The sequence below is a fragment of the Chiloscyllium plagiosum genome, unplaced genomic scaffold (genome assembly GCF_037043375.1).
Source record: "Chiloscyllium plagiosum isolate Xiang-an unplaced genomic scaffold, Cpla_swu_hap1 HiC_scaffold_13, whole genome shotgun sequence".
Lineage (NCBI taxonomy): Eukaryota > Metazoa > Chordata > Chondrichthyes > Orectolobiformes > Hemiscylliidae > Chiloscyllium > Chiloscyllium plagiosum.
Window position 1 is genome coordinate 85,945,711 of NW_028270151.1, and position 27,365 is coordinate 85,973,075.

Below are 27,365 nucleotides of genomic sequence, written 5' to 3' on the forward strand. Positions count from 1 at the left end.
AGATGTTTGTGAGACCAACTGGAGAATTGTGCGCAGTTTTGGTCTCCATTTTTGAAAACTGATATAATTGAATTAGAATCCATTTGGAGAAAATTCATTTAAATGTTTCCTGGCATAAGAACTTGAAAGATTTGTCAGGGTTGGTCTAAATTCATTGCAGTTTAGAAGAATGAGAGGTGATTATTGGAATGTAAGATCTTAACTGGACATGATAGGGCGGATACTGGCAGGATGTGTCTCCTTGTGAGAAAGTTGAGCTAAGGAACCTGGTTCTAAACACAGTGCCTTCCAATTAGTATGGTAATTAGAACAAATTAATCTGTGGAATTCTGTTGGAGAGCAGTCAAGACAGGGTCATTGCATATTTTTAAGGCACAGTTAGTTCGGGAGTTTGTGTACAATAAGTCACAAGGTAGAAGATGTAAGCACAGTTGAGTTTGCAATCCAATCAAATGACAGGCTCAAGGACCCAGGTGATCACTCCCTACTGTTTTGTGTGTGTTCGCTGGAGACTGAGACAGTCTCAAGTTCTTGAAGTGTTTCACATGTCAGGTTTGTGATCAATTTTGTTTTAAACTATCCTTATTCTTAGTCTGAAGGGTTGGATTCCCAAGTATTTCTACCTATTTATATGACTTGTATTGCCATCCACACACAGATGGTGCAGGAAGCCATTGTAAAGACCTGTTTATGGACTTTCCCGGAATGTCTCTGTTTGGAGTCTGCCTGATTCCAGGACAAGTTGAGTAGCTGACGGCCAAAAGCTCCCACTGGTGAACTGTGCCGCAATGTTTGTGGACCTCCTCACTTGGATTGAAAAGATTGAATTTGTGATGAGTTAAATGAGGCTAAATAAGTTCCCTAGGTTTAGCTGAACGGAGTCATGAGGAAAGGAGCCTCACTTGGAAAGACCGTTCTGCTTGTGCTTGTTGCAAATTAGGTTGGCAAAAGAGTCCGAGCTAAGGATCGCTTTGGATTGATTCTGGGAAAATTGAATGCTTACATAAAGGATGATGCATAGTGTATACCTTGAAGCATTTTTTCCCAATTGGCCTAAGAGTATGAAGCAGGTGAGTATTCCATTCTGTGGTGTACACGTTGGCTACAAATGGTGTTTAGCTGATTTGAGCCTTACTGCAACAAAGAAGGCCATGTGCCTTGAAAATGTGGTAGGTAGTGCCAAAGTGCTAATGTCACTGGGCTGGAAATCCAGAAGCTGGGACATCTGGACAGATGGTGAAATTTTATTTCTTACTACTTTTGTTCGATTCAAAATTTGGTGGGTAATATCCTTTTTTTGGAAACAAAATCTGCCACCCTTGTATGTGACTCCAGACCCACAGTATTGTGTTGACTTCTAACTGCCCTTTGAAATGACCTCTCGGGCAATTTAGGTATGGGCATTCAGTGCTGATTTCGCCATTGATGCCCACAACCATGAATGAGTCAAACAAAACTGAAATCTTGAGCTGATATTATTCCAGCTGTTAAATAGATATTCAATTTGACTTTAAATGTTCTTGATTTCTATGGAGGTTATAATGGTTGCATATGATGGATGTCAGATGGCTAATAGAAGTGAGAACCAGGTTGAATATAAACAGTTCAGCAGGAAGATGAAGAAAGATAAGTGAAGAGAAAGTTTGGGAAGAGAGCCAGTGGCTTATGTGAAGAGTCTACATGTCATCTATATCAATTCTGCAAATGGATGGATAGTAAGAAGAGGTGTGGGGCCAATGTTTAGTCCAAAAAACAGGGTTTTAGATTGAGCCAGATACTGAGTCACTGTTTATCTGTAACAAGGAAGAAGACAAAGTGAAAAAGGAAGGTGGGCTATGCATTGTTTGAGGAAATACCAAAAAAATCTGGCCGTACTTAAAATTGATAAATCACGAGAGCCAGGGAGATTACATTGGAGGATGCTAATGGAAGTGAGGATGGAAGTTGCAGGAGTAGAAGTTATAATTTTCCAATTTTCTTTGGGTGCAAGGTTGGAGCAAAGGGCTGAAGAAGGCAAATGCTCCACCCTTAATCAAAAAAAAAGTGGAAGGATAAACTACAGGCCAGACCTTTTTAACCTTACTGGTGGATTAGCTTTGTGAAAGAACAGTGAGGTAAGTCATTTGGACAATAGTGAATTAATTGCAGAGAGCTGCAATAGATTTCTTAGGGGTAACTCTTATTTAGCTAGCATTTCTTTTTTGTTGAGGGGTTTGATGACAGTAATGCCATTGTGTACAGACTTCCAGAAGGCATTTGATAAGGTGCCAAATGATAGGCTTGCTAACAAAGTTGATGTCCACAGAATAAAGGGGAGAGTAGCATCAGGGATCATTTGTTTACACACAGCTGCTTATTTCAGACATTTAGTTGTTCTAATCATAAATTTTAAAACAAATCTTTTGTATCTGAAGATGCTCTGATGGAACCAGGGGTAAGCAATGGGGTTCAGGCCTCTGGCACGGAGCCTGTCCCCGTTGCTCAGAAGGGAAGGGTGGAGAAGAGCAGAGCAATAGTTATTGGGGACTCGATAGTTCGGGGCACAGATAGGTGGTTCTGTGGGGGCGAGAGAGACTCATGTTTGGTATGTTGCCTCCCAGGTGCAAGGGTACGTGACGTCTCTGATCGTGTTTTCCGGGTACTTAAGGGGGAGGGGGAGCAGCCTGAAGTCGTGGTCCACATTGGCACCAACGACATAGGTAGGAGGAGGGCTGAGGATGTTAGGCAGGCTTTCAGGGAGCTAGGTTGGAAGCTCAAAGTTAGAACAAAGAGTTGTTGTCTCTGGTTTGTTACCCGTGCCACGTGATAGAGAGTAATGGAATAGGGAGAGAGAACAGTTAAATGCGTGGCTACAGGGATGGTGCAGGAGGGAGGGATTCCGGTATCTGGATAACTGGGGTTCTTTCTGGGGAAGGTGGGACCTCTATAAACAGGATGGTTTACACCTGAACCTGAGGGGCACCAGTATCCTTGGGGGGAGGTTTACTAGTGCTCTTGGGGGGGTTTAAACTAACTCTGCAGGGGCATAGGAACCTAGACTGTAGCTTTCGGGTGCAGGACCTGGAGTGTAGGGAGGTTAGGAACATGGCATCAATCTCAAAGGAGGATGCCTGTAAACAGGAAAGTGTCTTGAAGTGTGTATACTTCAATGCAAGAAGTATACGAAATAAGGTAGGTGAACTTGCAGCGTGGGTTGGTACCTGGGATTTCGATGTTGTGGCTATTACGGAGACATGGGTAGAACAGGGACAGGATTGGCTGTTGCAGGTTCCAGGGTTTAAATGTTTTAGTAGGGTCAGAGGTGGGGGTAAAAGAGGGAGAGGTGTGGCATTGCTTGTCAAAGATAGTATTACAGCGGTGGAAAGGATGATGGATGAAGACTCGCCATCTGAGGTAGTTTGGGCTGAGGTTAGGAATAGGAAAGGTGAGGTCACCCTGTTAGGAGTTTTCTACAGGCCTCCTAATAGTCCTAGAGACATAGAAGAAAGGATTGCGAGGATGATTCAGGAGAAGAGTGAAAGTAATAGGGTGGTTGTTATGGGGGACTTTAACTTTCCATATATTGACTGGGAAAGCTACAGCTCGAGTTCGTTAGATGGGTCGGTGTTTGTCCAATGTGTGCAGGAGGGTTTCCTGACACAATATGTAGACAGGCCAACAAGAGGTGAGGCCATACTGGATTTGGTTCTGGGTAACGAACCAGGCCAGGTGTTAGAATTGGAGGTAGGTGAGCACTTTGGGGACAGTGACCACAATTCAGTGACTTTACTCTAGTGATGGAGAGGGATAAGTGTGCACTGCAGGGCAAGAGTTATAGCTGGGGGCAGGGAAATTATGATGCGGTGAGGCACGACTTAGAATGCGTGGCTTGGAAAAGTAGGCTTCAAGGCATGGGCACAATTGATATGTGGAGCGTGTTCAAGGAGCAACTATTGAGTGTCCTTGATAAGTATGTACCTGTCAGGCAGGGAGGAAAGGGTCATGTGAGGGAGTCATGGTTTAATAAGTAATTGGAATCCCTTGTTAAATGGAAGAGGGCGGCCTATGTAAAGATGAGGCGTGAAGGTTCAATTGGGGCGATTGAGAGTTATAAGGTAGCCAGGAAGGATCTGAAGAGAGCTAAGAGCAGCAAGGAGGGGACATGAAAAGTCCTTAGTTGGTAGGATTAGGGAAAACCCTAAGGCTTTCTATAGGTATGTCAGGAATAAAAGAATGACTAGGGTAGGAATAGGTCCAGTCAAGGATAGTGGGAAGTTGCGTGTGGAGGCTGAAGAGATTGGGGAGACACTGAATGAATACTTTTCGTCAGTATTCACTCAGGAACAGGACATTGTTGCCGATGTGAATATTGAGTCACAATTAATTAGAATGGACGGCTTTGAGGTATGTAGGGAAGAGGTGTTGGAAATTCTGGAAAGGGTGAAAATAGGTAAGTCCCCTGGGCCTGATGGCATTTATCCTAGGATTCTCTGGGAGGTAAGGGAGGAGATTGCAGAGCCATTGGCGTTGATTTTTATGTCCTCGTCTACAGGAATAGTGCCAGTAGACTGGAGGATAGCAAACGTGGTTCCCTTGTTCAAGAAGGGGAAAAGGGATAACCATAGTAACTATAGGCCGGTGAGTCTTACTTCTGTTGTGGGCAAAGTCTTAGAGAGAATTGTAAGGGATAGGATTTATGAACACCTGGATAGGAATAATGTGATCAAGGATAGTCAGCATGGTTTTGTGAAGGGCAGGTCATGCCTCACAAACCTTATTGAATTCTTTGAGAAGGTGACTAAGGAGGTAGACGAGGGTAAAGCGGTAGATGTGTATATGGATTTTAGTAAGGCGTTTGATAAGGTTCCCCATGGTAGGCTACTGCAAAAAATACGGAGGTATGGCATTGAGGGTGAGTTGGAGGTTTGGATTAGGAATTGGCTGGCTGGAAGAAGACAGAGGGTAGTAGTTGATGGTAAAGGTTCATCTTGGAGTGCAGTTACTAGCGGTGTTCCGCAAGGATCAGTTTTGGGACCATTGCTGTTTGTCATTTTTATAAATGACCTGGAGGAGGGGCTAGAAGGTTGGGTGAGCAAGTTTGCGGATGATACGAAAGTCGGTGGAGTTGTTGACAGTGAGGAAGGATGTGTCAGGTTACAGCAGGATATAGATAAGTTGCAGAGCTGGGCAGAAAGGTGGCAAATGGAGTTCAATGTAGGTAAGTGTGAGGTGATTCACTTTGGTAAGAGTAACAAAAAGATGGGGTACTTGGCTAATGGTTGGATACTTGGTAGTGTGGATGAGCAGAGGGATCTTGGTGTCCATGTACACAGATCTCTGAAAGTTGCCACCCAGGTAAATAGTGCGGTGAAGAAGGCATATGGCGTACTGGCTTTTATTGGTAGAGGAATTGAGTTCCGGAGCCCTGAGGTCATGTTGCAGTTGTATAAGACTCTGGTGCGGCCGCATCTGGAGTATTGTGTGCAGTTTTGGTCGCCATACTATAGGAAGGATGTGGAGGCACTGGAACGGGTGCAGAGGAGGTTTACTAGGATGTTGCCTGGTATGGTAGGAAGATTGTATGAGGAAAGGCTGAGGCACTTGGGGCTGTTTTCATTGGAGAAAAGAAGGTTTAGGGGTGACTTGATAGAGGTGTACAAGATGATTAGGGGTTTAGATAGGGTTGACAGTGTGAACCTTTTTCCACGTATGGAGTCAGCTATTACGAGGGGGCATAGCTTTAAATTGAGGGGTGGTAGGTATAGGACAGATGTTAGGGGTAGGTTCTTTACTCAGCGAGTCGTGAGTTCATGGAATGCCCTGCCAGTAGAAGTGGTGGACTCTCCCTCTTTATGGGCATTTAAACGGGCATTGGATAGGCATATGGAGGATAGTGGGCTAGTGTCGGTTAAGTGGGCTTGGATCGGCGCAACATCGAGGGCCAAAGGCCTGTACTGCGCTGTATTTTTCTATGTTCTATGGGAAGTGATGGCCTAAGTGGCATCATTGTTGGACTGTTGATCCAGAATCTCGGATCATGTTCTGCAGACCAGGGTTTGAACACCACCAAAGCAAATTGTGGGAATTTGAATTGAATTTTAAATATCTGGAACTAAGTCTAAATCTCTATTGTCAATTGATTCACTAGTGCCCTTTAGGGAAGGAAACTGCCATCTTTACCTAGTCTGGCCTAGATTTGACACTCAACCTACAGACATGTAGTTGACTCTTTACTGCCTTCTGGGCAGTAAGTACTATCCTGGCCAGTGACACCTTCTTTCCGTGAATGAATTAAAAGAAAGTACTGAAATGCTATGGTTACTGGAGCTCCTCAGTGAACTTTTATACTGGAATAGAGTTGTAATTGATCCTTTGTGGTTGGAGTGATACTTAGAATTCAAACTAATTAGATGGTATTTCATGGGCAATTCCTAACTGGTTCTTATTGATGGAGCTTGAAATTTAATAGGTTGCAAAATGAACCATTGCTACACAGGTTATATATAGATATTGCAGGTGGGGAGGGGATTAACAGCATGGAAATGGGCCATTTGTTCCAAAAGATCTATGCTATTGGCAAAATCTGATCGAAGTAGAACTATAGATGCTGTAACTCTCCAGTTCATTCTTTGTTTGTAGCCATACTTGAGTAAGGAAAAAGTGAGGATTGCAGATGCTGGAGTTCAAAATCAAAAACTCTGGTGTTGGAAAAGCACAATCGGTCAGGTAGCATCTGAGGAGCAGGAGAATTGACGTTTTGAGCATAAGTTCTTCATCAAGAATGCACATTCCTGATTAAGAACTTATGCTTGAAACGTTGACACTCCAACTCTTCGGGTGTTGCCTGTCTGGTTGTGCTTTTCCAGCACCACATTTTTTGACCCCGCATTACTTGTATGCCAAATGTATCATTTTGTAGGTGTTGCTAATGAGCAAAAACACTGATTTGAAGAAACCGATGTCTCTTGAAAAAAACCATAATGTGTATTCAGTTGCCATTGTCGAAGATCCTAACCATATGTAGGTTGTTCTGATTCCCAAACTTAAAATTCTCAATTGAATTTAAACTTTTTAACTAGCGTGTGGTACTGACTCGATTGTTGTGTTAAGCCTCTTTCGTTAACTTAATCTTTTTTTAAGATCCTCGATGAGATAGAGGAACACAGTATTAGGATATACCACCTTCCAGATGCGGAGTCTGACGAGGATGAGGATTTCAAAGAGCAAACTCGAATCCTTAAGGTATTTAAAAGTAGGAATTAAAACTGAAGTTGTGATTGATGCATAACTAGTGGGTGGGGGCATGTGGTAGAGTGGAATGGATTTCTTGCTATTGCATTGGGAAACAATCATCCTTGTTGGTCAGCTTCCACCGAAAAGTAAGTGAGCTGCTGTCCGAATGGTAATGTTGGGCCATCATTCGTTGACATCTTCTGAGTTTATTTCATTTTGCTTGTACTGAAATAACCTCTTGTTGCAGTCTTATTTGGATTGGTTTATTTCTGCCATTGTTAAGAATTTATAAGAAAATGAATTGGTCAGTTCTTGAAGGTTGCATTACATTATACATCGGCCAAGATTGTGGTGATGCTGCTCCTTTCATAAGGTTATGTTGTCTTTGTTTTTTTTTTCCCCAGAGGGGTCATAAATGCAGAGTTTTCAAGAGGTCTAGGTTTGAAGGGTTTAGAGCCAATTTGATTATAGCTACAGAAACTGCCTCAGGCAGAGGCTTTCTAGTTTTTAAAAAAATCTTGTGCAATGAAAGGGCAGTGGCCTGTTCTCCCAGCTCGGTTTTTCTTTGCTCTGGTTTGTTTGGTTTTAGCAGGCAGTCAGTTGTAAACCTGCTCGACCCAACAAAATAGGTCCATGCTGATCCTCCCTCTCTAACATCTCCTGTGCCAAGGGGTGTTTATGGGGATTGTTGCATGTATTTGGAACAGCATCATTGAGTTGGGATAGTCTGTTGAGTTTTTGGTTGGATTAAGTTATTCTGAATTCTGTTCTCTTTGGTTTGTGTTTGATTTGGTAATTTTGCAAATAAATTCTGTTTTGTTTGAAACAAAGTGGTTGGGCCAGCTGTAATATTCCTGCTATATCCACTTCACATTTGCTTAAAACAACTAGCACGTTTAGGGTCCGGGCTACTACCTGAAATGTTTTGAGGTGGTCTGGCCTGGTCCATAACAATATTGCATAAATGTGCATTGGAATTAAAGTTTAAACTGTGAATTCAGAATTTAGGGAGCTTCACTGTACTGATAAAACAAATATAGTCTCAGGAACAATTTGAAGAAATTGGAAAAAAAAATTGACTATAACTTTGAGTTGGAAATTTTTGATCCCTCACTGAGAGTCTAACTTGGAACTGAGACTTATGTCATTCTCTAGACTAATTGAGAAGAGATTTGGTTCTAAGGAGTATCAAACAAATTCCATTGATGTTGGATAATGAGTTAAATAAGTGGTTTTTAAAAAAATATTTAGCAATTCCTTAGATCTTGGAGGTCATTGTCTTCCATTAGTATATTTTCCTGCGACATGTCAACAGAACAATAGAATTTGCGAAATTAAACTACTGTCTTAAGGTATTATGGAAATTTACAGAATTTCTCCATTTTGGACGTGCCTAAATGGTCATTTTAAACTTGAACACACAAAAGCTTACCTTGCCTCATAATTGAGTGACAGAGAACTACCCAAATTCCACTATTTAACAAAATTATCAATTTTATTCTTTAACACTAAAAGTGAACATTAAGCAACAGCAATTTACAACTCTAAGCCTCCTTTCTCTTTAAAGAGTTGTTATCTACCTTCCATTCTTTAACAATATACTGATTCAATAAAGCTCCTATTAAATTTGCAGCAACTTCATTTTCAAAACCAGACAGCAGCTGTCGAATCTAGTGTTGATCTTCCTGTGTTTGTAGATCTCCCTGGGTCATCTTCAGTCTTTGACTGCAAAGATGTTTCATATAAAAAAGGTACCTTTTGACAGAGTGTGGTGAATAGCAGTTTTTCAATGGCACTTGGTGCTCTTACTGACTAACTGTCAAAAATGCCTGCTTTTTTTGATACCCCAAACATCAGATTCGTCCTCATTGGTTCGATGTTGTGAAAACCGTTAAATTCAAATTCAATTGGGTTTTAGTATCTTGAGGCATAATTTAAACTGGTTAAGTTCGAACAGCTATGAAAACAACGGAGGTATCTAGGTTACAGCCAAATGTTACATCTTTCAATTCTCCAGCACACTCTGTTTGTCAGTCAGTCACATGACAGGTGCTTGCCAGCTTTCAGCTTTTACTCACTCTGAAAGGTACAGTACGTGCCTTCAACTTCATAACAGATCTGACACTCAAATGTATAATTCAGTGGGTTTTCTACTGTAGATTGTTACTAATACCTGAAATACAGCAGAGGCAACACTGTGGTGTTCTTCATTGTTCATGGTGGCTCAGCATCCACATCAAATAACCATGCTTAAATATCAAATTAATTTTTTTAACTGTTTCTTCAGTTGCCCAGCTGGCAGTCAACAGCCTTGATAAGACCGGTTATTATGAATCCATCATCATCCATGTTACATACGCATTTTATTTTTTCAGAAAATACCTTTTTTTTTTAAACACTGTTAAGACATGTCAAGTGTCAAATTGTAATTATTGACAATGAGTCAGTAAGACAGTCTGCACTTTTGCCCTTGAGTTCAGCGATTTAAAATTAAATCAACTTCAGCTAAGTTAGGTCTTGGAATTCCATGTCTATCCATTGATGTGTAAAAAGTAAAGGAGATAGAGCAATCCAAGGTTTATTTCTTTTGGGTAATGAGATACAATAATTTAGCACGCCATCCTTTTGAGATTTTAGAACTTGAGCTCAATCTTCCTCAGAAATGAAAGCAGAGAAAATCAGTGTTTCTGACTTATGATAATGTTAATTCACTTGCTTTGGTATCCATTAGACATGTGATCAACATGTATGGTGCACCCATACATCAGTAATCTCTGAGACTTATATTCCTGGAAATACCAGATGTGTAAATATAAGATCATACTTGGTCTTTAAGATTGATGTATTTGTGTTTTTCTACTCTACTGAACAACTGAGATTTTTGTTCAAATGTGTTTCCAAGTTTTGGCAGCAGAAGTCTTGCAGAATTGTTTCAGGTGGATGTCTTGGAAAGCTGTGATATTGCCCTAAAGTGTTCTATCTTATGAATGCAGGCCAGTATCCCTTTTTCTGTGGTCGGATCAAATCAGTTGATTGAGGCAAAAGGTAAAAAAGTCCGAGGGCGCTTGTATCCATGGGGAGTAGTGGAGGTGGAGAATCCGGAGCACAATGACTTCCTGAAGCTAAGAACCATGCTCATGTAAGTACTTTGGCTACACATGGTATAGTAATGTTGATGCATGTACCCCCTAAATTGGTATTTAGATTGCTGTTGAGGGAAGGCTGTTGTACAGTGGTAATGTGCTGGACTAATACTCCAGAGGTGCAGGGTAATGGGAAATGCATTTGAATATCAAGACTGGTATCAAACAATATATCGGGTTCACCATTTGCAGCCAGCAGCATGCAACTCCTGCTCAACCTGTGCTTCCAAGCCATAGAAAAGCATATCCACCATTAGATGTGGTTTTACTATTGGAAGTCATTCATAACTAAACTGGTTTCCAGTGAAATAGTTGGCACAATCCAAATCAAGATTGAGTCAAGCCTGCAGTGTGCATAAATTCTTAGCACCCTGGTTTTTATGTAGGCAAGAGAAATTTTTATATGCTTTACACCTTTTTCAAGAAAAGCTGTATGAAGACTGCCAAACTCTGCAGCATCCCATGTTATTTATCCGCCTGGTCTGAGATTTAAGATTGACAGTTAATTGTCGCTCAGATCCAGCCAATAGTGGTCCACCAGTGAGTACCCTCTACTCATTAAGTGCTGTCCCTCTTTACATGCCTATTTCTCATGTCCCAGTTCTGGCAAGAGAAAGATGACAAGTTTTGACTTCAATCTCCTCTTAAGAAAATCTACAAGTGAAATGTAGCAAAATAGCAATCAGGCTAATTTAGTAGTATCACATAGTTTGTTCCTCAAAAAAAATCTTGTTCTGATACTTTTTTTTCCTCTTAACTTGTTCAGAACACACATGCAGGATCTGCAGGAGGTGACCCAGGATCTTCACTATGAAAACTTCCGCTCGGAGCGTCTCAAACGGGGCGGCAGGTTGTCATCACATGGTTACGTTCTCCCTCTCTCTCCTTCGTACGTATCTGTCACCTGTCTCTTTACCTTCTCACCCTCTGAAAGCAATTTAAACAGAAGTTTCTGGTATACCATATCCTGCACCCAGTGTGTGAAGGGACAGAGAGGAATTAGCCTGAGACAAGGGTATGCAATTGATCTAAATTTCCATTCATCTAATTCCCCTATTGGGAATTGTCTGGATTAATCCAAATAGGATTCCTCGCTCTGAATGGACTAAATTCAACTAATTATTACAGTAGCCTTGGGACTGAAACTAGGCACATTCTTAAAACCAGGAAGTAAGAATTCTCTCCTCTGATAGATGGAACTGTTTCTTTGATGCCATTGAATCTGTGTCTGAAACGGAACACGTCAGCCTCCGTTCAACCTGAATTGGACCTTTGCCTTCTGCTGCTCAATTTTTACACTGGTTGTTAACTTGTTTTCTGTGAATAGCCTCCAATAAAGAATGACTGACTGACTTCAAGACTCCAATCAGGTTATGATGCACATAAGAGTGTGAATTATTCAGCTATTTATAATAACATTTCAGAAAAAAGTCTTAAAACATTGTCCCTGACCCACTTTGGAGCAATTCATGGCCTCACCTCATGTTAAGTACGCTTTCAGAAATAGTCTTATTATTTCTGGGCTTCTTTGAGATTGACTAATGTTGGCACTCTAGGCTTTAGCTAGCTAAACAGATGAAGCAGCACAAGATTGACGAGATGAGCTTGCCAGCCTGCAGTAGCTGCTGCACTGAAGCTGTTTTAATTCTGCCAACAAGGAAATGCTTTTGAAAAATGAAGTCTTTCAAGGTAAGATTGTTTGAACTTTTTAGTGTTTCCAGTTTCCGGAATATGCTTAGCGGTATTTCTAACACCTAAAGTGTTCGCCTCCATGCTATCAATTCTATTTTAACCTTCAATTTATTGCACTCCTGCAGCAAGACATGGTACTTTTGGGCGATTTAATGAGTACCTTCTTGCCTTTCCAAGTAGAATCCAAAATGCATTATCTCATGTTCTGAACGACAGTGTTTATAAAACTGATTCCAGAGTGAATAATATGTATGAGTTGGTCTCTGGGAGTTCCAGAAGGTTTGACACACTGGGGTAAGGTGTGGTATGCAGCAACATTGGCAAAAACCTGAGGAGTTGAGAAGGTCTTTTTAATCTATTTCCTACTATTCTTTCTTATTAAATCTTTTGTATCCAACGTATGACTAGAGGTGAGAGCCAATGGGGGACACTAATGAAGAAACTGGTTACAAACTGTGCTATGTGAATTGAATCTTCGAGTCCATGAGGCCAGACTTTAGTAAATTTTTCAAAATGTTTGAAATTCAAGAAGATTCCCTGGTAATGTTTTAATATTTCATCGTTTCCCTGAGCTGCACAATTCCTGATATGAAGGTATATGGATTAAATAAACAATGTTTGTCTGATTTTGGTAGGAATAATTTTAAGATTGTTTTGAACTCAAAAGTATGTCCAAACCCGCTATATGTGCCTGTGGCTGATACAAGGTGCACTAATACAACTTTGTTTCCAGGGATGGGGCAAGTGTACATAGTGTAATTGACTGACTGCAGTAAGGTAATCAGCTGTGAAATTTGTTTGTATTGCTGCAGCTGCTCATCTGTTGTTGGTTGATGCCATTGCTATGAAGTTGCAATGGGTAATTAGCAAAAAATTATTAGTTTGTTGATTGAAAAGAAAGTCACTTCATTTTAGTTGGGTTACTGGAGGAGCAGAATCTACTGTATTCATGCTTCAGCCTATTTTTTTCCCCCATATCAACTGAATTACCAAATGGGCATACTTTCTTTATTATTAAATACCATCCTGCTACAAAAGCCATATGGATCTTTGCTGAAAGGTCTACCTTGGCTTCCATAGTCTTCATGACTGCATACATTCTGCCGCACATAGAAAGATTAAAGTGTGTGGTATTCATCACGCTAATTCATGTTCTGACTATGTTTGAGCCAGAATATTCAACCCTTTAAAGAATGCCAACTGAAATATTCAAATCTGTATATGTGATTGGTTGGATGAGGGAACATTTACATCAATCCTGTACAACTTCACAAACTTCAGTGGAAACAAGATAAGCAAATTAAACAAATATTCAATTTGCCGTTGTAGGAACCATGCGGTCCAACCTTACTTTCACCGTTTTTGAGTGGTACCCTCCAGAAATTTGTTGAATTTCCTTTTTAAGTGTTGTAATAAAATGGTCCACGCTATCAACGTATTGTGTGAAACACTTACTGAAGATTAACAAGATTAACCCAAACAGCTTTACCATGATAAGTTGCCCATAACTAATTTGGTGCCCTTCAAACAAAGTAGTAAAGCAGTGTGTTTCAATGCTTCATTAACAAGTGGAAAAGTGGTCTGTATGTCTAACCTAGCCTTTCAATAATATCTAATTAAGCTGGAATCTCATTTTGCTTCTTTTTTCCCGTTTTGATTTTGTTTAACACTTTTTACGTTTGAGAGATGACACACAATAATGGTTGTGATTTTAAAGTTGCTAGTTGTTGAGCTTAATCATCTAAAGAATTAGTTGGTGACGCTTCGCATTTAATCCCATTTTTCTGAAATGGGAAACAAGTTCTGATGAAGATGGAGAAATTGAGCAGTCTTGCAGCTTTTGTGGAGAGGAACAGTTCATGTTATGAGTATACTATAACTCCTATTCAGAACTAAAAAGTGTTAACATCTTTTAATACTTCGACCAAGGCAGTAGCCGAGGAGGAGCAAGACCACAGAAGGTGCAGGTGCTTTGTGCAAAAGACAAAGGGGCTTGTTAATGGTGTTGAAAGAGATACAAAATAGGTATAATTCATTTGCACCCATGTTACATTACTGTTTCTGTTTCACTACCATTAACAAGCCCCTCTTGTCTTTTTCACCAGTTTTATATATCACTTCTGTCTTGCTGCTCCTCTGGTTCTGCCTCTGTCACAAGTATTTACAAAAAAAAGTTCCAACAGCTTTCAGCTCTAAAGAGGAATACTGAAGCAGAAATGTTAACTGTTTTTCTCTGTACAAATGCTGCCAGGCCAGCTGAGTTTTTCCAGCTTCCTCAGCTTGATTCAGATTTCCAGTTTCCATGGTGTTTTGCTTTTATTTGGCTGACAGAGTTAGATCTGTGTTTGTACAATTTTCCCTATCTTTACTACTATTTTCCTCTCCTTTCATATGATTGTGCTTTTTTCTCTTTTTCAACATTCATCTTCACTGTTTCAAAGTGTTTTCCAGGGTTTCATCATGTTAATTTATTGGATGGGTTTGGAAGTATGGAAAATGAGAAGTTGAAGGAAGAGTATCTTGATGGTCACAATGACAAGTGTTAGTGGCATTGGGCCTGATATTTCAGAACAAGCATAAATATGAACAATACTGTGAATAGATTGTTCTTATTTGGGTTCGATTCCTTTTAATGAAAATCTCAATGTCATAGTAAACTACTGGCTGAAGATGTCAAATTTAAACTTAGCTGAACTTTTTGAAATGATATTCCATTACTCTACCAGCGGCAGACTATTTACATCTTGATGCTGTATGAAGCTTAATGGTTAGGGTCACAAGACCATTACATGGAATCTGCTTTCTATGCTGGTAGTTTAAAAAAATAACTTTTGGAAGTATTGGGTTGGGAATTGTGCTGTTCCCAAGTTTGAATGTAGCTCAGCCAGATTGAGGTCTGATTTTGCCCAGGACAGGACAAATGAAAATGCCTTTCACTATTAAGGAGTATGTCATGAAATGGACCTGAATCTAGTCTTGAGTGAGTTGAAAGCACAAATCAGTTTGTTATTGCATGGAGATAGCAGTTGTGCTGCTACTTTTTGAGGCTCTCCACTTGGGGAAACAAAAATTGTTTGGGAAACCACTTCTGATCACTAGGTTAAATTATATGGGGAGGAGAGAGACTGAATTGCCTCAAATCAGGAACTGCTCCACTTGCTGTGCCTTGCCTCAAGTCATTGCAATATTGTCTACATGGTTAGCACTTATAAAATACCAAATCTTTGAGAACTGTTGTGAATTGTCAAGGTCATTGAGCCTTTTCGTTACTACCTGTTAGGAAACTAAGTGTTTAATCAAATAAAACTTAAATATTCGAATTGAGTACAGGAATGGTTTTCGAGTTAGTGTAGGGCTTTCAGTTTTGCTTCTAGGGTATATTTCGCTAATCTGCCACTTTTTTTTATCTACCTATGACAGGTTGACTCTGAAAGGCATCAAAATAAATATGTAAATCAAAGTAGTATCAGGCCCAACGTTTTCGTGAAAGGAACACAATGTGAGAATAAGTTGAATCAAGTTGTGATTGTATGGGAGAACTATTTTAATCCAAACAGCACTTTGCTGGTAATTTGAAGATCAATGTAGACTGTTTGTTCTAAATGTCAGGTGCTGAGGTGCTGTATTGTGATCCAGATGAGGCTGGGTATGTGGTTTGGAATAGATCTGTGCTTTTATGTCTCTAATACTGCCTTATCTCTCAGGAAAGGGGAAGAGCATCCTCAGGATAAGGACCAGATCCTGCTGGAGAAAGAAGCTGAGGTAAGAATTGAAATCTGCAGAAATTATTTTCCAAAAGATCTATTGCTCAGTACCGATGGTTTTTCTCAAGGATGGGCTTAATTTCTATAAGACAATATAGTATACACCACTTCAGGCCCACCTGTCATAAGTTATTTTTATAGATGTAGTTAGAAGGTGAGACTTGTACATTTTGAGCTTTCAAATGGCTGGACTAATTGTCTCAACTCCTAGACTGCTGTGCAATTGGGCTGTTGTGCCACCAAAACAGCTTGCTCTATTGCATGTCATGTACAGCACAGGAAGTACAGAATCCTTACTTGGAGATGAGATTCCATCCTATAAGTCAGATTCTTAATGAATGTTCTCATTTTTTGTGAAAAAGGTTTGATGGCTTTTAAGTTATGGTATGCTGTAACTTATGGTAGGCACTTCATCAGTTCCCCCAGTTTGAAGCCATAACTTCCTATGAAGTCTGACATGTATGTGTCTCTTTCTTTTTTATAGTTGCTGCTTTATCTTTGAGGAGATAATGCCACTGTATTCTTTTTCACAGTTACGTCGCATGCAGCAGATGATTGCTCAGATGCAGGCTCAAATGCAGATGCAAATGCAGAAGCCAGGAGGAGATGGAGATAGCAGCAGTGTGCACAGTCAGCATGTCTAATCTGGAGAGTGAGTATTTACTCTTGCAAGCTACCATTTAACCAAGTTATAATGATTTGGCTAGGAAGATTAAGTGGAGTTAGTGTACAGCTGTTATCCCTGTAATCTGATGGAGCAATTTACAGATGCCACTAAAGCAGTCAATATGGGCATTGGCATGGAATGTGGTCAGAACTCTGATATGAATATATGATAATCCTGGGAAAGAGTTCAGTTAGCAGTTGTAGATCAAACAGTAGCTGGAAGAAGGGCAAGGTGCTGGGAAACAGTAAGTCTGGGGAAAAAAAGAGATGGAGAGCTGGTATTTTCTTTCAATCTGGATATTTGTGGTTTAGATCTGAAATCATTAGGGCAGTATTTAACAAGTTTTTTTCCCATTGTGACACCACTTTTGTGACTTGCAAATTATTGAGAGCAGGGGTGAGAGCAATGTACAAGAGCAGGTGATTGGGTGAGAAGGTCTGTTAAAGTGGAAGCAAAGGGGGCAAAGCTCCTCAGTGGCCTTGACCCCACTTGATGTCGACCCCACTTTAGGAAGCCTGATTTAAGGTCAGAAAGCTTTCTCCAATACAGTTGCATTTCAGCATAAAAAGAGCGCAGTGTTTGAAATTTGAGTCATATAGGAGGGAATATTGTCTATCTGTTTTTCAGTCTAATGAAATTTGAAGGATAGTATGTTTATAAAAACAACTTCCAACAACCCAGAGCACATTAAATGAATAAAATGCGAACAATAGCTTTTCTATTGTTTTAAAACAGTATTAAATAAAATTTCTGAAGGAGTCTGTTGTGCCATGTACGAAATATAAATTCAGAACTGAAAAGTGACAAATGTTGTTAGAGTTAGATTTCATGAAGGACTTGAGGAAAGGTAAAGAGGGGTTTCAAGATAGGTCTTTAACAGCTGAGGCTATCTGCCACTGGGGCTGGTTTCATAACCCATTCCTGTTATTTGTGTGTGGACCATTTTATTTGCTATCTCCTGAGTCTGTATGGTTCAGTACCACAGATGTTAGATTTGAAAGAGAAGACCAAATGCAGGATCTAGTTCTTGATCATTGTTGGTTAGTAGACTTTCAGGATATATGCTAGACTGCAGAACGTTGTAGTACTGATTTAGGAGATCCTAATACATAAATCTCAAAACAGTTCAGGTAATAGGCAAGACAAATGAATGTTGACCTTTGTCAAAGGGTTTGGAGTATAAAAAGAGGGAAGTCTTGTTAAAACTATAAAAGGCACAGGTCAAACCACAGCTGGAATACTGTGAACAATTTTAATCCCTTTATGTAAGGAAACCTTGAAGGCAATCTAGTAAAAACTAACCAGATTGATCAGTTGCTCAGTGGAAGCAGTAAGCACTGTAACCTCACACAGTGCCAGGGACCTGGGTTCAGTTCCAGCCTTGGGCGAATGTCTGTGTGGAGTTTGCACATTCTCCCTGTGTCTGCATGGGTTTCCTCCAGGTGCTCTGGTTTCTTCCCATGTCCAAAGATGTGCAGATTAGGTGGATTGGCCATGCTAAACTGCCCATGATGTCCAGTGATGTGTATGTTGGTGCAATAGTCAAGGAAAATGAAGAATAGTAGGGTAGGGGAATGGGTCTGGATGAGATACTCTTCGGAGGATCGGTGAGGACTTATTGGGCCAAATGGCCTGTTTCCACACTGTAAGGATTCTATGATCCTGGATTTGGAGGGATTTAACAGTTTTTGGGTTTGTATTCACTGGAGATTTGAGGTGACTTTACTGAAACAAAAGATTCTTAAGGGACTTGTCAGGATAGAATTAGAAAGGTTATTTCCCCTTGTGGGAAATAGGACAGAGGGCAAAATGTCAGAGTAATGGATCGCCAGTTTAAAACAGTGGACAATCAATCTGTGAATATTCTAAATAATCCAACCTTAAAAGTCCCTGGTGTGAAGACTTTAAAAGCTGAAGTTTCACAGTTCTGAACCATTAAAGAAATCCAGGATTATAGGGAAAGAAGGAAAGTAGAGTTGAGGATTATTGTTTCATTCATGATCTTATTGAATGCACCATGTTGTCTACTTCTGCATCTTTATACAGGTGCACAATCCTTTATCTGACATGCTCGGGACCAACTGGTTTTCGGAAATAAGAATTTTTCAAATTTTAGAATTAGTGACCGTTTGGTGAAATTGTAAAAAAAAAAAAGCTTACTGGAGGAGCAGCCTCACAGAGTAAAACAGGCCTTGAGACAGAATTGAGGTCTGCCAGTGCTGGGCCACGCACCCGCCACGTCACATCTGAGTGACACACATCGAGTGGTTGTTGTCTTGGGTTAAGTGTTTGCACTCCAAATAACCTTGTTAATGAGAAAAATAGTTCACAAGAAAACCTTCAGACTTTGGAGCTTTACGGATTTTGGATAAAGGGTTGTCTGCCTGTATCTTTAGGTCTTGTGGTCGCCACTACTAATATACAATCATTTATCACAATCTGTTACAGAAAGATTGAAGATCACCTTGAAGCAGAAGTGGAGAGGGATTTAAAGTGTGGACAATAATGGTAGCCAGTGTTGACAGCTAATTTCAATGTTTAGTTCACAATGCAGTATTGTAATCCTTTGTACCCTGATTTTTGCCATTTTTTTACTGTGGTAATTTTTTTTTATATTGTACTGTGATGTTCTTCCGTTACACTTTTTGTTAATTTTTGTACACATGAAGTTGTAGCTTTCTAGTATGAAGTATTAACAATGCTGATTAAGGGTGCAAAAGCCACTATTTTTGGGAAAGCATTTGCTTGTAAAAGAACTGTAGCCTGTTCTATTAAATAATACAATTTGGTTTAATGTGTGGGGTTGGAAGGTGTGGAAAGACGAATAAGGTATAGTTGCTCTATAGTGTACTGCAGATAGATGCATGCTGTACTTTGTCTCTGGATCTTAATGTTTAATACTTTTATGGTGATGTATGTACAAACACTTATTGAATGCTTGCTTCTCTTGTGTTCTGCACAATAGTATCTCTCGGGGCTTTGTACTTGAGGAATAATTCAGTTCTATGGTTTAGTGACTAGTTTGATGCCCTTCTCTTGTTGATGATTTGCTCCTTTGCTGCACGGCTGCTACTCTGTACTTCTCGTGAAGGGACAGGCCCATGATTCCACATGGCAGACAGATTTGAAAAGCTCTTTTATGGTGTTGGCTCATGTGACAGTGAGTTTTGATGTTTCTTGGTGTAGAACGTTGTGTTGAGTTTCCCTTGTGTAATATCAAATTGACTTTCTGCACCCCCCCTTGCCCCCCCAAAAAAATGTCATTCCTTGATGCAAGGAGGGAGGATAGTGGCATTTTGTAATTGCTCCTGTTTCCTACAAGCCAATGTTGTCTTCTCACAAGCTGCTTTTTTATAAGAGATGTGTAAGTAGATGGTATGAAAATTGTCCTTTTTTGTAACATGGACAAAATTAGGTAGAACCTTTTGAATAACTAGGGAAAAGGTTTGTTTACCATATGATCCTTAAGGATAAATAATCCACAGAATTCTCCAGTAGATTTTATATTTTTAACCCTTTGTACCTTCATTCAGTAAAATGTTTTTATGTCCTCTAGAAATGGTGCAATATGTACACTGTTAGACAATGCAATTACAAACAAATCTGTCGTAATATCCTCAGTGCACTGTCGCCATTTGATCTGATCCTTCATTAATTTACTACTTCAGGTTTTGGTTAGTACATTTGGCTGGATAGCTGGTCTGTGATGCCGTGTAACTCCAAAAGTGTGGGTTCAACTTCCACACCAGCTGAGGTTACCATGAAGGACTTTTCTTCTCAACCTCTTCACTGTTGCTCTTGCTGTCTAATGGGAGAACAACCCGATGGTCACTCAATCTTGCCTTCTTCTGGGAAGCTATACACACAAGATCTGATGCCATCAGTAGTAAACAGTTTCAGTTATTTCATTTTCAGTCCTATTAAAAAAAAAACCTGTGTATGGCTTGACTGAAATACCTATTTCTGAAATCATCGATCTGTCTTTGAGCTCGCACCAGATTCATCACAAGCTACATTAAGATGTTAGAATGGTTATTGAATGGAAGACGGTTATTCACCTCCTGCTGCTGTGTTATAATGATTGCTTTTGATAGACTTTGAACTAGCTTCCTAAAAGGTTTAGTATGATTGAGTATAGTGCATCTAGCTTACACATTGAGTAAATGCTGATGTCAGTGAGTACAGAAATGTCAGCGACCTTAAACCTTTGTAAAAAGAGTACTATCATTATTAACAGCAAATCTGATTGAAGTCAACTCCTTGCCAATTGTTCAGACTTGGGTCGGAGCACATGCTTTTAATTTTCTTGGTGCTCAGTGGTGGTGAGTGAATACTTTGTGACTTGCTGTTTTGAGTTAATTGCCTGGAGGTTTAGTTTGTTGAACACATCCAATTACAGTTTTTCAAGAACTGGGCATTTAAAATAAAACGCTGCCCCAATGAATGTAGCAGAAGACGTACGGCATTGCATTTTCAAGCCCTGAAGTTTCTTAACAACGTACTACAGTAATACCCTAAATGTACAGTTTATGCTTATTCTTGCACATTTGGCTTTCAAATTGCTTTCATGGCTCTCATATCTGTAATTTTGGACGATAGTGATGCTTATTACAATATCCTATGTTTAACTCTCTCTAAACATAGCCAAATAAATTTATTTTCTGTAATTAGACCAATAGCAGAGTCCCTGTGCACTGTTTTGTGTGGGCTATATGAATGAAGACCTGCAGCCTGTGATTGAGAAAAGTTGCTATCAAGTCCAAATCTAAATCCATATTCCCATTCTCAATCGGAGTATAACTGAAGTTGCTAGTTGTGTCAGACTTAGGATTTACTGATCAGCAAAGAAAAGCTGTTTCCAAGCATGTGGGTATGAGAAAAAGCAGTTTGGATAAGCTGCAGTGCAGTCATAAGAATGAACTGAATATTACAATATTTGGAGCGATGAATGCTAGTGGAATGAGACCAACAGAAGAGATTTGGATGATTGACAGTTTGTGACGATCATAGTGGAGTTGGACTATGGATAGACATGAAACTAATTAATTTTCTATCTCTAACATCCGATAACGTTAAGATGCTTGCGATAAATGAATGGTGTGCCTTGGGCTGAAGTGAACTCATTGCAGAAGTCACCATTCCCTAGCAGTCCATAAACCTATGCTTTGTACTTGCAGTTGCATATGTTTAGGTCTGCACTTTTTCTTCAAGTACTTGCTTGACACTAAAGCCATTGTTTTTATTTAATTGGCGAGTTCTGTAATTGCTGAACATGGGCCTGTTGCAAAATGGGAGTCTGTTGTTCCTTGACGTAGTATAATTATTTCTTTGCCATCTTATGATATCATATAATCAGCCCACTCTTGTATAAATGTCTGCAGAACATTAATATACTGTGAATCCAAAAGGTTTCTTTCTATTACAGGACTAAGTCATCGTCGTAAGGTCTCACAGCCAATGATTCTTGCCTACATTTAGTTTTCAAATTGGCTCAGATTTATAAACTAGTGTACTAATGAGTCCTGGAAATGAGTTTTTTTTTCGTAGTTTTCACAATTTTTGTACTTAAAGTATTAAACAAATGGACATTGTAATGGTAGAGTTGGCCATCTGCCTCAGTGAAATGTCATAATTTAATATCACTTTCTAAATGAGCTTTAAGAAATGGGATAGTAGGGAGGAAAATGTCATTTATGTACTTATCTAATAACTATAACTGTTTTACATTTGAAACTTTTATTCCTGATGCTAGTGTGTGTGGTACATGTTGCCTATTTTGAGACTGAAACAAGAAAAAAGTACAAACTTTGTTCCCATCATGGGAGTTACTTCCAATACTAGTACAGATTTTCCCTTGACTTGTAATTTCAATGAAAATTTTCAAAATAATCCAGACTCTGTGCTTATGTTTTGGTTTAATATTTATTTAGAAGGGGCAAAACTGATTTCACTGTGAGGGGAGCTACAGTTCTCCCAATTATGCAAGCTGTTTCTGGGCAATTCTGGAAGAGTTGTGTATCTTTCTGATTTGCTATTCCATTCTGATTGGAGTGCCACTGATCGATTTGGACACCAAATTGCCAAGTTGTGAAGCTTTATTACTGCCAAAATATTGACTGACTATGTTACTTTCATGTGTTTTTCAAGTCTTGGATTTCAGAAGCTATTTTGGAATGGTTAACCATTTCAGTATTGTGTCCAATGTCTGAGTTCTCTGGTAGATTTAGAAGTGATGCTGGATTCTCAAGTATTGTCTGATTAGCCTGTAGGTCAACTGCATTGGCTGATATACTGGAAGTTAAGGCAGTAACAATGATACAATCCTGCCTGACTTAAGTTTAACAATGTCATTACATGTATATTCTTCACTAAAATGTCACAATAAACTTGCAAAAACACCCAAATAAGTTGTCTTTTTTTTTTTAATAAATCTAGACTAAAATAATTATGACTTGTCACAGTTCTTATTTCCCAAAATCAGTGAAAAGGGGATCTTGCAGTTTGTCATACCACTGCCTTACGCACTTCATATATCTTCATAGGCTCAGCATTGTGCATATTGCTAACTAACGCAAACTGCTCGTAATGCAGAATTGCTGCCCTTTGGGGTGAGAGGCTATGAAGATAGGCAAATTGGATAACTCTTCTTACCCATTTCGTATTTCAATTTTCTTTTCCCTTTGCTTTTGTTTTTGTGATAGGGTGAGAAGGACAATAAAATGCAAGATTTCATAGTGTATGACCAAGGAAAATGGAAATGGAACAAGTGAAACAAAATCTGTCGAGAGGATGTGTCAATGTCAGAATTGCAGTAATCTGAATGCAAAGTAAATTGAGAAATTGAAATAGTTGGGCTGAATTGATCTAATCATTGAAATCAAAACTGCCTTCTGAGCTCAGCATTATGATTTTATTGTTTGTCTTGGTTTATTTCTTTTTCTTTGGCAGGATAGCAGCTGCCTAAACAATCATATCTTTTGGACCACTTTTTGTTTCTTGCACCAGTACCATTCCATTTGGCATTGCACTATGAAACCTTTTGCTGCCTAACTCAATGAGCAGTCACAGCATTTTCTACTTGTATCCCCTGAGTAATTGGTAGATGGAGATGAAGCCCAGAGAGAGAACAACAATTGGGGAGACAAAGAATGGGTAAACATCAGCCTTGGGGAACCAAAAGCTGCTAATTGAGATCATTAGCTGACAATGAGTTGGTTGTGGTAACAGTCTGTGATAAGGCCTGGTCCGTGGGGGCTGGGGTAAGGGTATGAGAGAACATGCTCAGGCCCTAAATTATTGAACTAAACATTGAGTCCCAAAGGCTGTGGAGTCCCCAAGTGGCAAATGAGATGCTGTTCCTTCAGCTTGTGCTGAGCTTCATTGGAGCACTGCAACAAGCCTGAGACAGATGTTGGCCAGAAACCTGGTGATGTGTTAAAGTGGCAGGCAGTAGAATGCTAAGGATCATTTTGTGTTCAGAATGTAGGTGTTCTGCAAAGTGGTTGTCCAGTTTGTTTCATGTTTTATCTTCCCAATGTAGAAGTGCCTACATTGTGAGCAATGAATATAGTAGACTGGATTAACTGAAATGCAGGTAAATCTCTGCTTCATCTGGGGTCTTGAATAGTGACGAGGGAGGAAGTAAATGGGCAGATGTTATGCATTCTGCAATTGGATGGGAAGGTGCCATAGAGCTGTGAGGAGATGTTGGAAATGGAGGAGTGACCTTAAGTCCTGAAGAAGGGCTTATGCCCGAAACGTCGATTCTCCTGTTCCTTGGATGCTGCCTGACCTGCTGTGCTTTTCCAGCAACACATTTTCAGCTCTGATCTCCAGCATCTGCAGTCCTCACTTTTTCTCCTCCAATGGAGGAGTGGACCATGGTGTCCTAAAGAAAACTGCCCCATTGGAAGGACAGGAGAGGAGAGAGTAATGTGTCTGGTGGCATTCCACTGGAGGTAGCAGAAATGGCAGCTAATGATCCTATGGTTGTTAATGCTGGTGGGATGGAAGTGAGGACTGTGGGGGATCCTATCACAGTTGTGGGGGCAGAAGAGAGGAGTGAACGCCCAAGGGCTGGAGATGAGTCAGACTGTGGCCTGTGTCCATCATCGACCATGGTGATGGGGAATCCTTGGTTGAGGAAGGAGGTGGACATTTTGGAGGCTCCCTTATAGAATCTAGCATCATTGGAACAGATGTGACAGAAAAACTGGGAGAATGGAATAGAGTCTTTGTAAAACATAGTGTGAAGATGTATAGTCAAGGTAATTGTAGGATTAGTGGATATTGGTGGCCAGCCCATACAGAGAAATGGAAACTGATGTTGAGGAAGGTAGGAGTCAAAGATGGACCAGGTGAAGATGAGAGTGGGGTGGAAATTGAGTGCAATAGAAACTTCCACGGGTGAGAGGGGAAAGATATAAAAGAGACCTAAGGGGCAACTTTTTCATGCAGAGGGTAGTACATGTATGGAATGAGTTGCCAGAGGATGTGGTGGAGGCTGGTACAATTGCAACATTTAAGAGGTATTTGGATGGGTATATGAATAGGAAGGGTTTGGAGGGATATGGGCCGGGTGCTGGCAGGTGGGACTAGATTGGGTTTGGATATCTGGTCGGCATGGACGGGTTGGACCGAAGGGTCTGTTTCCATGCTGTATATCTCTATGACTCTATGTACCCCACAAAGAGACAGGCATAACCAGGGTTACATTTTGACCTGCACCAACTGAGGTGAGTTAGAGGGGACAAGCTTGGCTGGGCCGATGAGGCTGGCGGTGGATGGGGATGATTCAGGAAGAATCAGAACTTTGAGCTCATCCTGATGGGGAATGGACATGTACATCTATGGTGAAGAGACAGTGGCTGGAGTCCATGAACTGGAAATTCTGAAACTCTTAGAATATCGAAACATCATGAACGTAAATGGAATGTGACTGAACCTGCGCAGAAACATATCTAAATGTGGTGCTGGAAAAGCACAGCCGGTCAGGCAGCATCTGAGGACCAGGACAGTCGATGTTTCTAGCATTTGCTCCTCATCAGCATTCCTGATGAAGACTTTGTGCTTGAAAAGTCAACACTCCTGCTCCTCTGCTGCTGCCTGACCTGCTGTGCTTTTCCAGTACCACACCTTTTGACTGTCTCTAGCATCTCCAGTCCTCACTTTCTCTCTGAGGAAAAAAAAATCTAGTCTCGGTGAAAGATGAGTTCTGTTGTGGTTGAACAGGCAGAAACAATAGGTCTGCGCAGGAAGTTCTGTTTATGGCATTTTGGGAAGGAGGTAAAAGGTATTTAGTGGTTTGTGAATTCAGCTTGTGCTTTACAAACAGGGTGTCAACATTAAACTGTAACCTGACTTAATTTTCCTGATTATTTAAAGTACAAAGTACTACAGTCTGACATGAAAACAATAAATGCTGAGGATCAGAGCATTCATGGAGACAGCAAGGTTCTAGGTGATGCTTACTGCTGTTGTGCATTCGGGCCTGTCTATGAAATACTGACACACTCTGGATCGGGTTTGCTCCTAAACCCAACCTTGAATCTTGGCTACCCGTTTCCTTCTTTAATTGTTGGCTTCTCCAATTTCATTGCTCATGCCAATAGCAAGAACCAACCCCAAACAACTGGTCCCCTCTCACCTGACACTAACTCTTGCACCACTTATGAGATCATGGTATTTATTTCCCACCTATCAACCTTGGATATTTTTAATATAGGTATGACAATAGTATATTTGTTGGTAAAGGGATATGTGAAGTATAATAATTGGTAAATGTTCAGCAGTCAAAAAAAGTTACAGCTTGCTTGTAATCTAAATTTTGATTGTCTAATTTTGGTTTGTTTCTCATCAGTCTGACTGTCGGAGAACATCTTGCAAATGGTGACAGTCATTTAATTCCGTTTGTTGTTAGGAAGAAGCAAAATCAAGAATCTATGTTTTGGTAAGGCAAAGGGTTGTTGAAGTAAATTGGATGAGCTATTCTCAGATAAATCCTCTGACAAATTGTGGAGAGGCTTACATAAGTGCAAGGAGCTATTAAAATAAGAGGCAACAAATTCTTGAGTTATAATAAATATGAACCAGGACTTAAAAATTTGTTTGGTAGGATAAATTGAGTATTGTTCAAAAATACATTTTCTTAAAACTTTTAATCCACCACCGAACAGGTCAACTCACAAAACGATCCAAGGGGGAAAGTCAACATTTTTTTTGCTGCATGAGGCGAGTGCAGATTGCTTGTTAACTGGGTTCCGATAGAGGTATTGCTAAGATCATGCACTCATTGATTAAATTGTTAGTTAATTGCCCAGCTATGTTTAAATTTAAAGCAAGCAGATTGACTTTGGTTAGGGCATTTCCCTCAAACTCACCAGTGGATGGTTGTCACCTAACACATACACATACTCTTTCACACTTTCACCATAAAGCCACTTCAGGATAAGTAATTTGGCAACACAATAATGCCATTGAACATGAAATAAATCTCTCTCTATTTGTTTTCGAGAGAGGAGCTTGTCCTTGTGCAAGACTTCAATTTTGGTGTGCCTTTTTCCGACAAGAAACAGGAAGAGATGTTTGCTAAGTTTGAATTCCTTTACTCCTAGCCATCCTGCCACAAATCTGGCTTCACTGAAGATGGTGAATCCTTGAAGGCATGACTCCTATCTGATCTGATGCACACACATTCATATGGTGTAAAAATGTGGCAGAGCTGCAAGGCCAACTTTTACATTAATATTAGTAAACCTGATAAAGGGACTGGAATTAACAAGTGTGACTACGTCAACAAGGTTGTATTAACTGGACCTGCCACTCAGCATTACTCAAATGTAACCTAAAAGATACAATGTTAGTTGCAAGAGCAATGAACTCCCTGGT

General features: G+C 40.0%; 1 protein-coding gene across 2 annotated transcripts in view; it reads left to right on the forward strand.

Annotated features, from left to right (window-relative positions):
- septin2 (septin 2) overlaps positions 1–22,900 on the forward strand; it is an 85,405-nt gene extending 62,505 nt beyond the window's left edge. The window contains exons 8-13 of one of the 2 annotated variants that reach the window (XM_043701736.2): positions 7,120–7,221; positions 10,206–10,351; positions 11,122–11,244; positions 15,752–15,809; positions 16,345–16,463; positions 18,927–22,900. In XM_043701736.2, coding sequence (XP_043557671.2) covers positions 7,120–7,221; positions 10,206–10,351; positions 11,122–11,244; positions 15,752–15,809; positions 16,345–16,455 — 540 coding nt within the window. In that variant the 3' untranslated portion in view covers positions 16,456–16,463; positions 18,927–22,900. The remainder of the gene's footprint in view (positions 1–7,119; positions 7,222–10,205; positions 10,352–11,121; positions 11,245–15,751; positions 15,810–16,344; positions 16,464–18,926) is intronic. The other variant, XM_043701737.2, reaches the window with a different exon arrangement.
- The last annotated feature ends 4,465 nt before the right edge of the window (positions 22,901–27,365 follow it).